This window comes from Corvus hawaiiensis, chromosome 9 (genome assembly GCF_020740725.1).
Source record: "Corvus hawaiiensis isolate bCorHaw1 chromosome 9, bCorHaw1.pri.cur, whole genome shotgun sequence".
NCBI classification, from domain to species: Eukaryota; Metazoa; Chordata; class Aves; order Passeriformes; family Corvidae; genus Corvus; species Corvus hawaiiensis.
In genome coordinates this window covers 22785410-22801131 of record NC_063221.1, presented here as the reverse complement: position 1 = coordinate 22801131, position 15722 = coordinate 22785410, and the positions used below count along the sequence as shown (strand labels likewise).

The following is a 15722-nucleotide window of genomic DNA, read 5'->3' as shown; positions in this document are numbered from 1 at the left end:
CACAAAATGAGTAGATGGATGGGGGAGGAAAAACTCATGTTCAGCTATAAGGATTATTTTGCTTCCCCAGTTCATTGCACTGTGCACAGGCAGCTCTGCTCACTCAGGTAATGGAGTAGCACAAAGGGCAGCACAAACTCCTTATGCGAACAGTGGGGATGCAGACACAGAAACAGAGCCTTTTCTTTTTCTTTTTTACATCTACTGTTACACTGTGCCATATCTACTTCAACCTGACTGCAGCAGCATGCACACCATCAGAAGTGCAGCAATAAGCTGCTGCCACTGAATTTTGTTTTGAAGTACAAGCTCCAGCTGGTCAATCAGTGCATGAATTTCAGAGCTAGCAGTGAAGTTCTGTGTCCAGTTTCATCTGCTCCTCTATGGAATTACATTCCCAAGCACTGTTCTCTACAATAAAAAATGAATGCAGGGAATCTGCCACAGAGAAATTAAGCTGTATGACCAAACTTTAAACAAAGCTTTGGTTACCACCACTTCAGTACCAGAGGTTTGCAACACTCTGGACATGAATTATCAAATGTTGCTTCTTAATCCCAGCTTGCTCCTACAGACAAAGCAGGTGTAAGGGACTGAGGCAGTCAGGGTGTTGTGAAGGGCAATCCAATTGGCCCAGTTATAAATAGCAAAAAGAGCTCAGACTACAATCCAAGTTTGAACATTGAAAGCAAATGTCTCCTAACAGACTGTGCTGTATACTCACGAGAGACAGCCACAGCAAAAACATTTTGTGAGATAACATACTTGTCACCTTTAGGCCGAAGTATGAGAGATTTAAATCTCTCAAGTGAGTCCAAGACAATAAAACAAACATAGGAATTAGACCTGTTGTATACTCTGACCCAATTCTGTCACTCAAAATCTACATTAATAGATATTTTTTTAAATCATCCTCTTAGTAAGTGCCTTCAAATTGTATATAATACCTAGCACACTAACTGCAGAGGTGAAAAAGCTGAGAAAGTTTTTCTGGAACCAAAATATAAGGGAGAAAAAAGGCACCACTTCATAAAACTCACAAGAAAAGAAAGGTAGAGAAGCGCAAAATACTCCTCTTGCCAGCAGTGACAGTGGGACAGCAGCTGAGCGCATGGGAAGATGTGTTACTGGAAAAGCCAGAGAGATCTGCATGGGAAGGTGCTACCCAGACACCAGGAGCGATTTGAGAGGGTGCGTGTTTTGGCTTGCATGTTTGTTTAGCCTGGGATTTACAAAACACAGACTAAGGAGGTGACAGGAGGTAAGGGTGAGCAGCAGCATGCTTCAATGCCCCTGGCACAGGCCAGGCATTTAACAGCCTGGAGGCTTGGAGAAATGGAAAACCCTGACAGCTTAACTGATCAGGGCGCCAACAACTTCTCTTTTATTCCTCCTTTCCCCTCCTGTGAGTCTTGAACTCTTTTAGCCAGAGTTAACCAAGAAAATGAGGGAAACTGATGATGTTCAGCACTGCTTAGAAGAAAATACACCTGCTTCAACTTGTCCCTTTAAATTCAAACCTCAATAATGCAACAACGATATTTCCTTAGTCTTTGATGTGGGGACAGGTGAGAGGTGTGATGAAGATTCCAGGTCCAGCTTCCTCAAACACCCTTTTGGGCACTGGCACCCACAAAGTTCCTTTCAGAGCTGTGATTACAGCAGTTACTGGAACTCCAAATGTAACTGTGAGCTCTGAAACAACCTTTGTCCCCATCACAAACTATTCCTGAATGAATGCACAGGCACAGAACAAGAGACTTAAAGAAGGGACAGGGATTTGAGTACTCCCCACTCCCAGAGCAGTAGCAATCTCATTTCGAAGGAAAGCAGAAGACTTTCTCACAGCAGTGTCTGGGACACAGGCACCCTGGCTTCAGTGGAAGTCTTGAGATGTGTCCACTCTTCGTTGAACACAAGCTGCTTTCACAGCTCAAATTACCAAAACTAACCACCTCAGTGTGCTTCAAAATGAGATGTACATTATACTTACATTTAGAAGACAAAAAAACCCTACTGTCAATAACTGATTCAGCATATATATATATTATATATGCTGAATATGTATATATATTAGAGAGAGATATATATACATATATATTATATCTCTTAAAAAATTAAGATATACTACCCACTGCACCTGAAGAGATCCCAAGCTATGCAGCGGATGCGCCACACCAGTCAGGCAACAGTTTTTAATCCCTGTAGCAATCCTGTAGCAATGTAGTGGCACATTAATTATCCAGCCTATTTATTCATGAGCTCTCAGGAACCACATGAAGCTGCCATCCTTCTCCTTCCTCTGCTCTCTTTAAATAGTTAATCACAGAAGAAGCAGCCGTCACCTGCACTGACAGCCCCTAAGCACTGAGCTCATGCCCTGTCACTTCAGTACAAGCCCATGCTGGGCATGGCAGTAATTCATGAGGCACAGAGACAGACGCATAAAGTCAGTTCTAAGAAAGGGTTAAAAATTCTCTTTTTAGAATGTTTTTTTTCTGAATATCTAAACAACAAAGCAGAAATGTGTGGGATGGACAGGTGCTATTGTGTGGTTGTTTTAAGAAGCACAGCTTCCTGAAAGGAGATATGGAAATGAATGTGGAAATATTTAGGATCAGGGGACCACATTTTTAAATAATCCTGACTCCTACTAAAGCCCTTGCTGAAGCTCCAGTTCCACCCAAAGTCCCTATCGCCTATTTGCATATAAGAGTGGGTTTTTTTCCCTAAAGTATAAAAGCTGCAAAACCATATCTGTAAGACAGCAATAGCAAAGAAATTTTTGCCAAGCTCTGATGCGGAGGAGACAGGAGTCTACACTCTAAGAAAGGCCATCTGGTGCTGTCCCATCTATGCTCCCCCAGCCTGTGGAAATGGAGAAAGGCACAGGAGTCTATGACCTACAAAATCAAGGGGGAACTAAACATCAGAAAAAAAGACCCACAAAAAAATTACTTTAGAGAAAGCCAATGAAATTTCTATGGCTGGCATAAATCTGTGTCACGCACTCTCTGCTGATATGAAAGCTTTAAAGATTTTGAACTTTATGTACAAAGAAGCAATTCAGCATGAAATTATAAACCCAGAAGACTTTACATGACAGGAGACCATATCCTCTGAGTGAAGAGCAGGCTAGAGTATTGAAAAATAAGAGGGGAAAAAAATATGACTGTGAAGAAAACACCAATTGCTAATCAATAGAAAGTTCACACCAGGATAATCAAACAAACCAAACTGATTTTGTTTATGAATTGAGTTAAAGAGGTTTGTAATTCATATAAGGCTATTTCTTAGCACCAATTGACTAGAAGATGCTTACAGTCATATCCTTGGTGCAAAAATAGTCTTATGTATCTAAAACACAAATGATAAATTCACTCTTTTGGTCACAACACCAACAGATTTGTTGTATATTGAACTTCCCCTTTCTCCCTTATTTTGAAATACATTCAGATACTCTTTAAATAAATCTTTGCCATGTTCCCCTACCAAACACAGATACACAAGTCTGCAGGCTGCAGACATTCCCTATTTACCGCCTCCTCTAATTTTTATTATTAGCTGCCAAATTACAAGAGCTTGTGGTTGGAAAATTGTAGCTGAGTACTGAGTAGCTGAACTGTCTCAGGCTGGCACATCAGCCACAAACTGTGGGCAGAGGTCTCTTTTCTCATTTGATAAAGAATAGGGCATAGAAAGAGCTGTACACAGGCAGCATCGTTTCCACAGCAAGGCCAGACATGCAGGAGACTGCAGGGTTACCACTGCAAATACAAGTTAGTGCCTTCTACAAAAAGGTCAAAGCATTAACTCCAGACTTGTAGGTGACCTCAGACCAACTAAAACAGTATAATTCACTGAACATAGTAGTCTAATTCACTGACCTACTGATGCCATTTTACCAAACATACTTGCCATTTTTTTTGTAGCATTCTGAAACCAGTAACCTTACTTCAGGCACTTTGAGTGATTATCTGCTGTTGGGAGATTTGCAAGAGGCAGAATTGTACTATCCTGGAAAGTGAAAAATTAGATAACTCCTTCATTTACCGTGAGCAGCAGACGCAGCCCAGCTGGCCAGACCTTACACTGAGATGCAGGACTGAGATCATGCACCCATTTCTCTTGGTGGGGGAGCCACTGTCATGACTCAGATTACAGCATGTTTTTCTGAAGGGATGTCACTCTGCTTTTAAGGCATAATCATGAAAAAAAAACCAGAAAAGAAAGGCATGGGCACCAACGTATTAGACCAGGCATCCATTTTGCCCAATACTTGACTCCAGTTAAAAGCCTAAGAAACAGAGTCAAGGTACATGCTTCCCTCAACATCCATTTAGGATGTAACTTAGAGAGCTCCATGCCTGAATACTTAAGAGTATATTTTATTTTTTTAATCTTTTGCTCATTATGGAGCCCATTCTCAAAAAAATGTAACTGGGAATAGCATGAAATAGCACTTACCTTTATTTATTTTGAACCTGGAGCACAATATTTGCATTTAATATCTCCAAATCTTATCAAACCATGTCATTCAGTATGTTATACAGGCTTGTGAATACCCTCTGCTTGCTCTACTTCACAGAGTATAACTAAGGCACAACTAAGTCCACCACACACCACAAACTGTCAGATCAGTCTTCTCCACAAACACTATGTTGTATCTATCAGAACTGAATTTGGCCAGCTGTTTTCTTGCCCCACCACTTACCACTGTGAGATCCCTCTGACATTCCTCACAGTCAGCCTTTGGTCTTACCACCTGGAAAAATATGTCAGTGCTTTATTATTCATCCTCCATTCCAGGTAGTTTATGAGCACCTGGAACAGCAGAGATCCCAGCACACTTTGTTCCAGAGGACTCCAGGAGTAACATCCCTGTACTGTCCAATCTTCTTATTTTTTCCATACAGTTTCTGCTATTTACCTAGTCACTACCTAATCACTAAGGATTACACCCAGTTTAATTTTCCAAAAATCTTTGAAACAGCAAATGTCTGGTTGTTTTTCATTTTTTGGGCTGGGGTCGGTTTGCTTGGGGTTTTTGTGTGTATGTGTGTGTGTGTGTATGTATTATGGTTTATCTAAGAAATCCACACGTATTAGTTAAATCACCTTTATCAAACGCTAATCCAGTCATTCAAACAACACAAGCAGATTTATAGGGCAGAAGCTCCTGCTGCAGAAGACAACTTGTCTCCTCTCTATCTGTGTACAAGCACTAATTCTATTCTTTATTTTTAGGTTCTAAGAAGAGCCTGATACAGAAAGCAGGCTTGCTCTTAGCTTCCACTTTCCCAAACAACCCCCTAGACCCTTCTTGAAAAGCCCAGCACGTTTGCTGCTCTTCATTCTTCCATTCTAAGGCCAATTTAAGCAATGATTATACGCAACCGTGTGTAACTCGGCAACTTCAACACCGAGTTCCTCACAAAGTGAGAACTTTTCCTAGCAATTCTTTGTGCTAGGAATTCACTCCAAAATGTCAAGCTTCTGTCACTTTCCCCCAGCCTGTCCCCTGGAAATGAAGGGTCCACAGGGGAACTGTTCTGCAGTGAATACCAATGCAAATAACTTCTCTGCTACAGCTTTACCTTCCCTTAGCTCACATGTGATATTATGACTATCTATCAGCTCATCGGGATATCTGACAGGCTTTCTGCCTTTGACAGACAAAAAGCTTTATTATTTTTTTTTAATGTCTTTACAAAGTTGTTCCTCAACATTTTTTTTGCTCTACCTCATTATGGTTTATATTTAACTTGCCAAAGTTAATGCTCTTTCCTATTCTCCTCATTTGGATACAACTTCTGCTTCAGAAAGATGACTTATTTCTAGGAGTCTTGTTTACTTTACTGTTTAAGCAAGTCGTTGTTCATTTTTGTGGCTTTTCTTCCATCTCTTATTGCCCCTCCCTTCTCACACTTTACCATTGAAACTGCACACAGTATTCTAGAAATGTTGGATTGTAAGGTTTTGTATTTTAATTTAAGTTGGTGTTTCACACAAAATTCTCAACTTATTTGGGCACATATCGACTTGAAATAGCACTTCAGAAATGGTATTTTGTTAAGATAATGTGAAGGTTTCTCTGTTTCCAAAACAGGTTTTTTTCTGTCTTGAAAGTATAATCTGCATTTGTTCCTCCCAGATGTTTTATTTCATGTTGGATATATTAGCATATATTTTGTTGGACTTTGGCCATTTAAATCAGGGAATCCAGATTGTTCTCTAGAAGTAACTGACCTTTTATTTAGTACTCTACAACCTGGGATTTTTTCCAGATAGGATTATTGATGAAGGGATCAAACATTGCTAGAATGAGAACTGATTGACTGAGGACCTCATACAAACAAACAAACAAACAAACAAACATTTAGTCGTTCTTTACCATCAACCACATTTTTGGATTTCTCAGGGCATTGCTCTTTAATCCATCCAGTGCTTGCTCATGCTTGGTAAAGTCTGAACTCTCATTTTTACCAGTAAAAAAACACTTATGAAGAAGAGCTACAACCTCTGAGAAATATTTATTCTATTTCAACTATTTCCACTATATTTTGCCTATTTACATTTAAAATCGCACTAAGAAGTCAGGAACCTTAAAATGGGAAAACATTTATTCATTTTATTCATGCTTGAAAACAGCCAAACCAACGTTATCCAAATATTAAAAACACCCAACAAAAACACACATTTTACAGCAAAGACCAAGCCTAAAAAATGTCAGCTGTAGAGATGATGGTTTCCTAATGACACAATCAACTGAAAACAAAAGCTAGAATAAAAGAAGCCATGCAGCTCAAATCTTTAAATGAACAAGCAAGAGAATTTGGCTTTAAGAGTTCTAAATATATTGAATATCTGGCTTGGTAATATTAACTTTGCATAGTTCTCTGACTACAAGGAAAGTTGTAGAAGAAAAAGAATTTTAAGTGCAGCATGGAATTTTTTTCAGAACTACTGGTCAGCCATCCTTACAGCAGTACTCAGTAAAATAATGAAATGTCCAACACAGAACTCAACTCATAAAGAAACCCAAGACACCACGGGAAAAAACGTCAACATTAGTTAAATTTTAGGGTCCATGTTAGATGAGCACCTGAACATTACCTGGTGAGATGCTGTCTTTAAAACTGTGAATATGATTTTTCAGTGTATGACCAAGACAACAACCCCTTGCTTCGGCTAGAGACACGTTTGTACCCCTTTGCATGGAATTAGTTCAATGCTGTGAACTACTGGGAGAAGGTAACTGAACAGAGATCTGTAAGCAGCTGTTGAGGGAGAGAATAAATATCACTTCAGATTCTAGGAGGCTGAAAACCTCCTTCTCAAAGCCAAAGTATTTTTAAAATTAAAATAAGATTAATAGTTTTGTAATAATGAGTTCATCCTACTCTATACTATTTACATTTCACATGTACACAAACACAGATTTAAAAGCACTCACTTTCAGTTCTAGTATTTATATTCTAACCAGAGTTCCAAAATTCTCACAGAAGATAATACTGATAATTGTTCGGTTTACACTGGTGATGGAGAACTTTAGTGTTTTGCTTTGTTTTTAATGCTTGTCTGTAGTATCTACTGGTAACAAGGCAATGTCAGATTTATTTTTTTATTTTAAAAAAGCTTACAGACACCATGCTTGTCAACAAAAACAAAGACAGAAGGATACCACCAGTTTGAGGCTTGGCTTGAAGGCTGTGATCACTCAACCTAACCTTTAGATGCACAGGTCATGGAAATTCCCTCCTCAAAAGAAATAAAATATCTCTTTTGGGAAAGTGCCAGTTCTGTTAAACAGTCCTCAACCTCTTTTGCCAAAGAGATCATTGCACCACAGCATCTCTTCCACGTGTACAAGAAGCTTGTACAATGGTCAAATTTTCCACTCGATGAACCAAACTGAAATCCTTGAGCCTCAACAGATTAATGTTCCTGCCAGTGTATCTTCTGAACTGTCTCCCAGCAATTCTACAAACTCCAGGCACCTGAGGGATGCTCTACCCTGTTCACCCAAGAACAAAAAAACCCAAAACCAACCAACAACAAAACATCACACTTTACCATCTACTCCAGATAACCATGACCAAAGCTTCCAAAGCACTGCATCATCTGGTATTAGCAGGGAGCTCAACCACACATTTGTATCATGCACAGACAACATAATTTGTTTTATTACTCAACATCCAGAAGCCTCTACTCTTTGAGCAAAGTCCTAGTCGGACTGAAGTCAACTAAGCCACTGCCACTGACCACTCAAATAGTCCAGAATTTCAACACCGGTCTCTCTTTGAACCAATCAAGTGACAGAGTAATGACACTTTTCAAGACAAACTCTGCCCATCACCTACCTTGAAGGATGAGAAGTCATATGGGGAAGTGGGAAAAAACTCCCACAGTGATTACTTACTTTGGGAAGATGACAGTCATGAGCGCTGATGCATAGCCTGGCTTGCACACTCCCTCAGAGAAATTGGCATACTTTGATGCCAGTTCTGGAGGCCTGTGGAAAAATGAGTACAGAATCAGGACTCTTCTGGCTATGAACTAGTTTTTGCAATCATCCAAGTAATTTTTCTCCTTATCACTTTGCAGAAAACAGCTGCAGGGAGTAATAGCAAACACAGATCATTATTTATTTGTTGCACTATGGCATCGCAGAACAACAAACAAAGGAGAGAGGTGAAGAGATCTGAAATACCACTAAACCACTAGTTTTGCTGAAAGATTTTCATAGCTAGCAAGGAAAATCTCATAGCTATCAAGAAAAATATCAATATATCATTTAGACTTCAACCTTTCAAAAGCAAAAAAGACATAAACAGCACTTTGCTTTAGCTACTTTTCTAAGTTATGATCAAAGTTAAAATTATAGAAAACTATTATTTCGAAGATTACTTAAAGATAGTTTCAGGAATTTGAAACAAAGCTCCAAGAAGTTCTGGCAGGGTATCATCAAGGGATAAGTGCTTTCAGTATTTGGAAGAGATGACATTGCTGCTACTTTGTTGAGGTATGTCTGAATTCAGCTTGACTAGTGACTCTTGGGCCAAATTTAGAATATGCAAGGTGTTTTTTTCATTCAGTTTCTGTACAGAAACAAGATCAGCAACTTAATTAAAGATATTTCAGTCTAGCACATACATTTACCATAGGTCTACTGAGTGATCTGAAAAAAACATTTTGTTTCCCTGTTCACCACCTGCAACAGTTTTACATTTATCCATTTCATGAAAGCATTACAAAGGCTAATTCACTTGTGCTTTCAAAGTAACATTAGATATCTTCGTGTCAGCCACAATATGAGAATTGTTAATATTCCTTCAAAGAACAACATAAAAAGCATTTACAGTTCCATGCTCAACATTCAGTGGAAGCTGCAAAGACTCCATCGATAACGCTGTTCTTGCTACATCATTATCAGCAACAGGCAGGTAATGAAAGGTTTTTCCTCCAGTTTAACAGTAGGAGTCAAATGAAGGTGACAGTGCACATCCACAGAGCAGCTCCACAAAATCAGTTCTGAAGAGCCTGTTATTATCACAACCATGTTCTTTCCCAGGCATCACCAATATCACTTAACCAGCAAACTACTGCTAACTGCAACAAATGTGGATTCAGAGAGCTTGAAAATTACATATAGGAAGGACAGTAACTCCATGCTGAACTGACAGTAACTATTCTTCTCATACTGGTCACGCATCACCTCTCAAGAGGCCAGTAGCCACTTCCGACGACATGAACAATAGATGGACAAACAATTTTACAACTAGCTGCATACAGTACAAAACCTCCTATAGGAACTACGGGAGAATGGTCTGGTCTCTCTGTATACAGAACCCCTGTAATTCCAAATATATCGATATATACAGAACCTCTATGGTTCTTTAAGAATAAAATCTATTTCTGCTGAATAAAAATCTAAACCTTCAACAGCAGGAAGAAAAATAAACTGGAGAAGATAAATAGTCACTGGAAGTATTTAATTTCTTAAGACCTTGTAAGCTAAAAAGCACCATAAAAAGCTTAAGAACACGGATCCTATTTAATTCTGCCACAGATATCCTGCATAGCTATGGTCCAAACATGTAATATTTTACTATCAAAATTCCTTAACTATAAGATGGCAGAACAATACATTTGGCCATTTACACTGTCAATTATTTACAATAAAAGTTTAGATATCTCTAAATATATTATAAAGACATGGAGAGAAAGAGACAGGTGTAACATTATCTAGCACAACCCAAATCCATTAATTTGGATTCCATAGGTGATGATGTGATATCATAATACATTTCTCTAAATGAGAGAGATGAGAAAACATCTGAGACACGAGCATCCAAAATAATTTTCATTCTTACGCCAGTCAGGATCTCTTTATAAATAGGCACATGAAGCAAAGGCCTGTTGCTGACAAAACAGAAGGTTCTAATGGTGCTAAAGTATATCTCCTGACACAGACAAAAGGGAAAGCAGGATGTATGGATCACAGCTTGTTGGAGCATTTCAGATACAAAGAAATGTGGGAAATTTTAATTTTTATCAAGCAAACCTAAGCATTGCTAGAATTTTATTGTTTAGGCAACATACAGAAACCCCTAATACCAAAATCTTCAAAAACAAGTAGAAAGCAACTGGAATTTATCTGCAGCCACCACGGTAGTGAGTCATTGCTGGCAAACTTGTAAAACTATTTCAACAGCAGGCCTGTCTCAAATGACCTCAGTGGTCACACAAAATATCTTGTGCCACAAGCACAGGCATTTTTCTCTTTTCTGATTTAATGGCGCTTTCATTATCAAATTAAAATGTCACTCAGATGCCCATCATGGTGTTTCTGCACAAGAATAGCAGGCTGAGACCCTCCTGCATTGTGAGCCCACAGAATGCCAATCTCTGCATCCTGATGGGGGGGGGAGCTGTCAGAACAAACCCACAAACCCACAAAGACACTCAGAGCTGCTAAAGCCCCCAGGCCGAGCTGTTAACATTTCTTGGATGTGATGAAGTTCATGATCCAAAGTGCCAAAGGCAGAACAGTTCTCCAAGCCAACTGTAGCTGCCATCTCGTATCATTCAACATTTGCTCATCTCCTTTCTTCGTGCCGCATTTTGAGTCAGCAAGCTACAGAAAACTAGAAAGGGGCACTCTACATTTTAAATCCATCTAGGGACATGTTTTATTTGTTCAATCTCTTTGAAATATGCATTGCATACTGTCACTGCCAACATGCTCATAATGATAAGCCCCTAGTAGGTGTAACCCAGAGCAAATTTAGAGTAAGGCTGGATACAGCCTTGCTGTTTACCATCCTGCTACCAGATGAAGCTTTCCAAGTTAACATCCCTTTAGATATATACATTTGCTTTGTGGGTATTTTTTTCTGCAAGATCTACAAATCTTGCAGAGATCGGTCTTCCATAAATCAGGATGCAAAACATCCTGCGTGAAGTATCCCATCGAGAACTACACACCTTTCAAACAAAGCCAACTTTGAAAAATCACACTGTGTTAGTAGTACATGGTACTGTAATAAAAGAGCTGTACAGAACTGAAGTCTACAAATAAGCGTCTCCTTTGTATTTGATGACAATGTGCCTACCACACTGCTGCATATATTGCTGCATATATTGCTGCTTCTTTGACAATGTTTTTATGTCCAAATGGGAAAACCAAACACTATTACTTTCTTAGTGCTTTAGAAGCTAGTAAACAGCTTCATCTCTCTAGCCCCATTACTGTGCCTGAACTCCAAGGCCATCCTGATAATCCAGCCAGCCAGAACCATCATGATGCTTAGGACAGAAGGGTGCAAATCTCTACATCTTCCAGGTCCAGCTACATTATTCCAGCTCCTGATGCTCATGCTGGGCTGAGGTAGTTAAAGAGCTAGTGGAGACAGCAAAAATAATATAATTAGATGACACTGTGGACCCTTCAAATTTTGCTCAGATTTGCTGCAGGAGAAACCTAGTAAAGTAAAAAATTGCTCCAGAATAAATGAGAAAAACAAATCAGTCAGTAACTGTAAACATCTGCTGTTTTAAACAAGTGCCTGCATGAGGGTGAAGTTAAAGGGAAGTAATTGGCTTATTCCGCTGAAGAGAAAATGCACCCTTGCTTTTTTTTTCCTGACTTTTCTCTTATGAGACCAGCACACATCCTGAATTCTTAAGATTTTCTGTGCTTCTCTACACTGTTATGTGGACATCAATCTTAACAAAATTTCACAATTTGGATAAGTTAAAAATCCAGCTGCTTTCAGAGGATTTAGAAAAAGTAACAAGATTTTTCCTTCTGCTTGCATTTGGCAGATGTGTGCCTTCTTTTAATCTCAAATATGAAAACGTCACCATGGTTAATTCCTTCATCGTGTCCTGATCAGGGACATCATGTCATCCTCATAAGACTGGAATCTAAATCCTTTTTAAAAAGAAGTTAGTAATACAACTCAGTGTTTAGATTACTAAAGTAATGGCCACAACTAAGCTCATATAATTGAATATTACAAAATCTGCTTGAAGAGACAGTTTTGATGCTTTCCCTTTCCCATGGAATTTAAATTGTGGATTGTAAAAATCAAAAAACTTCATCTACTTGAGATCATCTTATTTGAGAACTGATGTCTCTTGCTGCTACTCTTGCACATAAAATATATGAACTGACACATTTCTGAAACAAGGAAAAGGAGTTCTTGGCAATGAGCTCTCTGGGCTGACCCTTCTTGGGGTTTCTTTCTCTTCGGTTCAAAATAACCTGAGTGTTATGCCTACAGAGCAGCTCTACAAAGTGTATGTCATGATACATGAAGAATGAACAGGAGATGGGATGAGAACATGAAATGAAGGCATATAAAACACAGTGAGGTGTTATGAAGCAATAATGAAATAATATTAGCACATAATTTTGCGGATCACTAAATGAAAACAGTTAATGCTGAGACCCCATAGCTATACCCTGTGAGATTCAGAGCATTTTAATTTAGGTAGGACTCCCTGGGTCAGATGTATCTACCACATACAGTCATGGCTCAGTGTTGGCCAAAAGACAATTTTGTAGATTCCTGGAATAAAACTTTCAGTTCAGTTTCCCTCAAATAAGCCAAGGGATACATTTCAATCAGCATACAGTAAGAACTAGTTAGGGGATTTGCTTCAAAATTGGAAGACTGCTCCAAAAAAGACACTACTGAAGACACATGCAGAATGGCTAGGGTGTGCATTTGTATGTATTTCAACTAACATCAAAAGGACACAGACAACTGAATAGTATTTGTTTTGTACATCACTTATAGCCTAACAAATAAACAGCTTCCAGTCCTTCATATTCTTTTTCATAATATCATATAAGCTTGTAAAGCAGTGAATTCCATTTGATAGGGAAAATACCACCAGTTTACTTAAAGGCAGGGGAGGACACCTTCAGAAGGTTTGGTGATGCAGCTCCTCAGTTACTGCTACTCAGCCTGAGGAGGAGAAGTAATTTACGTTCACCTACAGAGTAGTCAATCCCATACACCAGTAACAGCAGGGGACTGAAAAAATGCATCTCCACATCTGACTTTATAAGTAGAGTCACGACCATCATGTCACTCAGGGGGAATCCCCTGGAATGGAAGACACCGCCACAGAACCCTCCCCTGGGGTACGTGGCTGGAGATCCATGCTCACCAGGAGCACAGTGCGGGTTGGGAAACACCAAACCAGGATTTTAAGAAGCTCCAATTACAGCTCTTACAAGTTTGCAAACTTGGGTTCAAAGAATTACACAGCCTGATCATTTGATGTTTGCTATTTTCCATCTGAGGAAAAAGTAAACAAACAAAAGAAAGGAATGAGTAGATAGAAAGAAGACGAAAAGCAAAATGCTTACATTGAAAGAGATGGGAACTGCATCTATTGCCCTATAGCCAGCAAAATAAATGTAAATATTTTCAAATGTTACTCCAGTATGTAAGCAAATTCCCCAAGGAGGTTGTATGGCCAAATACAAGGAAAGATAGACCAAATCCCTGCTTCTAAAATGACATGATGAATGGTAAATTCTGCTTCTCTACAAAGAACTGTGGCTTCTGATGAAATTAATTTACAATGATAATCAACACGTAGTTTTATTTATTTATTTGGATTACTCAAGAACAGCAGCTGAAGAAGATTAGGTTACATTAAATTGGCCCAGGACGACAAAGTTTGGAAGACATTCCACCAGAACCCATGACCCGCCTTCCCAGCCCTGAAGGAAGAGATGACACGAAGCCAGTTCTGCCCTTGGGAAGTGCAGGGCAGGCAGAGGGGCAGGGACAGCTCAGAGCAGTAACACTGCAATGCCACTCACCCTCTGTAATGCCATCTTTGCACAAACACACTGAAAAGGCTTCCACTCACAAAAAAATCATGAGGATCCTACTTCCTTACTAAATTCCATTCCTGGTCTTTGCAACAGTAGAAATTAGATCACTAGGCAGAGGAAGGAATTTCAGATTAGTCTCAGCAGTGCTAAATGCATAAACATCTTAAGAAATACAGCTATAAGTGATTTCTCTATCAGAAAGGAGTATCTCATTGTACCATCCCTTATAGTTCCAAGGACCAAGAACCCTGCCTGGAGCTTCTCAATTAATAACCTTTTATCAATGCCTTAAAAAGTGTCAGGATCCTCATGGAAAAAAGAGTAAGAAGTTTTCAAGGTAGACAGCTTTTGTTTGTTTAAGTAAGTAAATAAAGAAACAAAATCCTGAGTTTAACAAAATCCAGATTTAAAGGATGAAGATAAAAAAACCCAGCCAAAGTCCATGGCACATTTTGTATGTGACCTCATGCTGCATGCTCCTCCAAGATTGAGTAATATCCCTGACCACCTGATCTCCTTTGGTTTTTGTAAAATTTCCCTTTTTTAAAAAAAAGATTCTGTTTTGGTTACATCTTACCTTCAAGACTAGTAGCCCAGAGAAAAAGCAGGATTGTGTTCAAATAGACACAGATGAGGAGCAAAGAAAACAGTCCATTCCAGAGTTTGTTTGTGTTTTTAAAGAAACGTGGAAAGGAAAAAACAACTGGATAGAATACCAATTGTTAGACTAAACAAAAAGCATGAAATACAGAAATTTTATTTTCACAGAAGGCAGCTGCTTACCAAACAAAGAAAAAAAACATGAAGATGACTGCTCCCTGAGTTTTTGATAATTTACTAATCTTTGGACAAAAAACTTATAACTTAATGATGAAGTAACTTGCTGACAATCAACACAATTCCTCAATGTATATTGCTGGACTTTTATCTATTCTAGTTTCCATAGTCCAAAATTACTGGGTTTCCATTCTCAGTGATAAGTATCAGCATTCTGGCTTTACAGACAGGAGACAAGGATAACGTAATGGAAGATAACCACGCTGTTTGGAGATGGGGCATGTTAGGACTCAGTAGTCAATAAAAACTCTCTCAGCAGTCAACTCCAATTCCTAGCTGAACTCCTTTCTCAAGAACTTTCTAAAAAATGTATAAATGAACTCTTGTTTCCCCAAAGCCAGAAATTATAGTGCTCCCTGATATTAGGCCATGTGATTCTCAAAACCTGCAAAAACTAAATGCTGTGATTCTCTATTTAAACACCTCTCAAAAACCACTGCTAGTGCAATTGCCATAAGAAGTGAGGCAATTAAAAGTCTAATAGGAAATAAAATGCTCAGCTATCACACCCATTTTTGGC

The 15722-nt window shown here is 38.9% G+C and overlaps 1 protein-coding gene across 9 annotated transcripts in view; it reads right to left on the bottom strand.

The window, feature by feature from the left end:
- ST3GAL3 (ST3 beta-galactoside alpha-2,3-sialyltransferase 3) overlaps nt 1-15722 on the bottom strand; it is a 189868-nt gene that overhangs the window by 101964 nt on the left and 72182 nt on the right. For all 9 annotated transcript variants that reach the window (XM_048312278.1, XM_048312276.1, XM_048312274.1 and 6 more), the window contains one exon: nt 8423-8515. In XM_048312278.1, coding sequence (XP_048168235.1) covers nt 8423-8515 — 93 coding nt within the window. The remainder of the gene's footprint in view (nt 1-8422; nt 8516-15722) is intronic.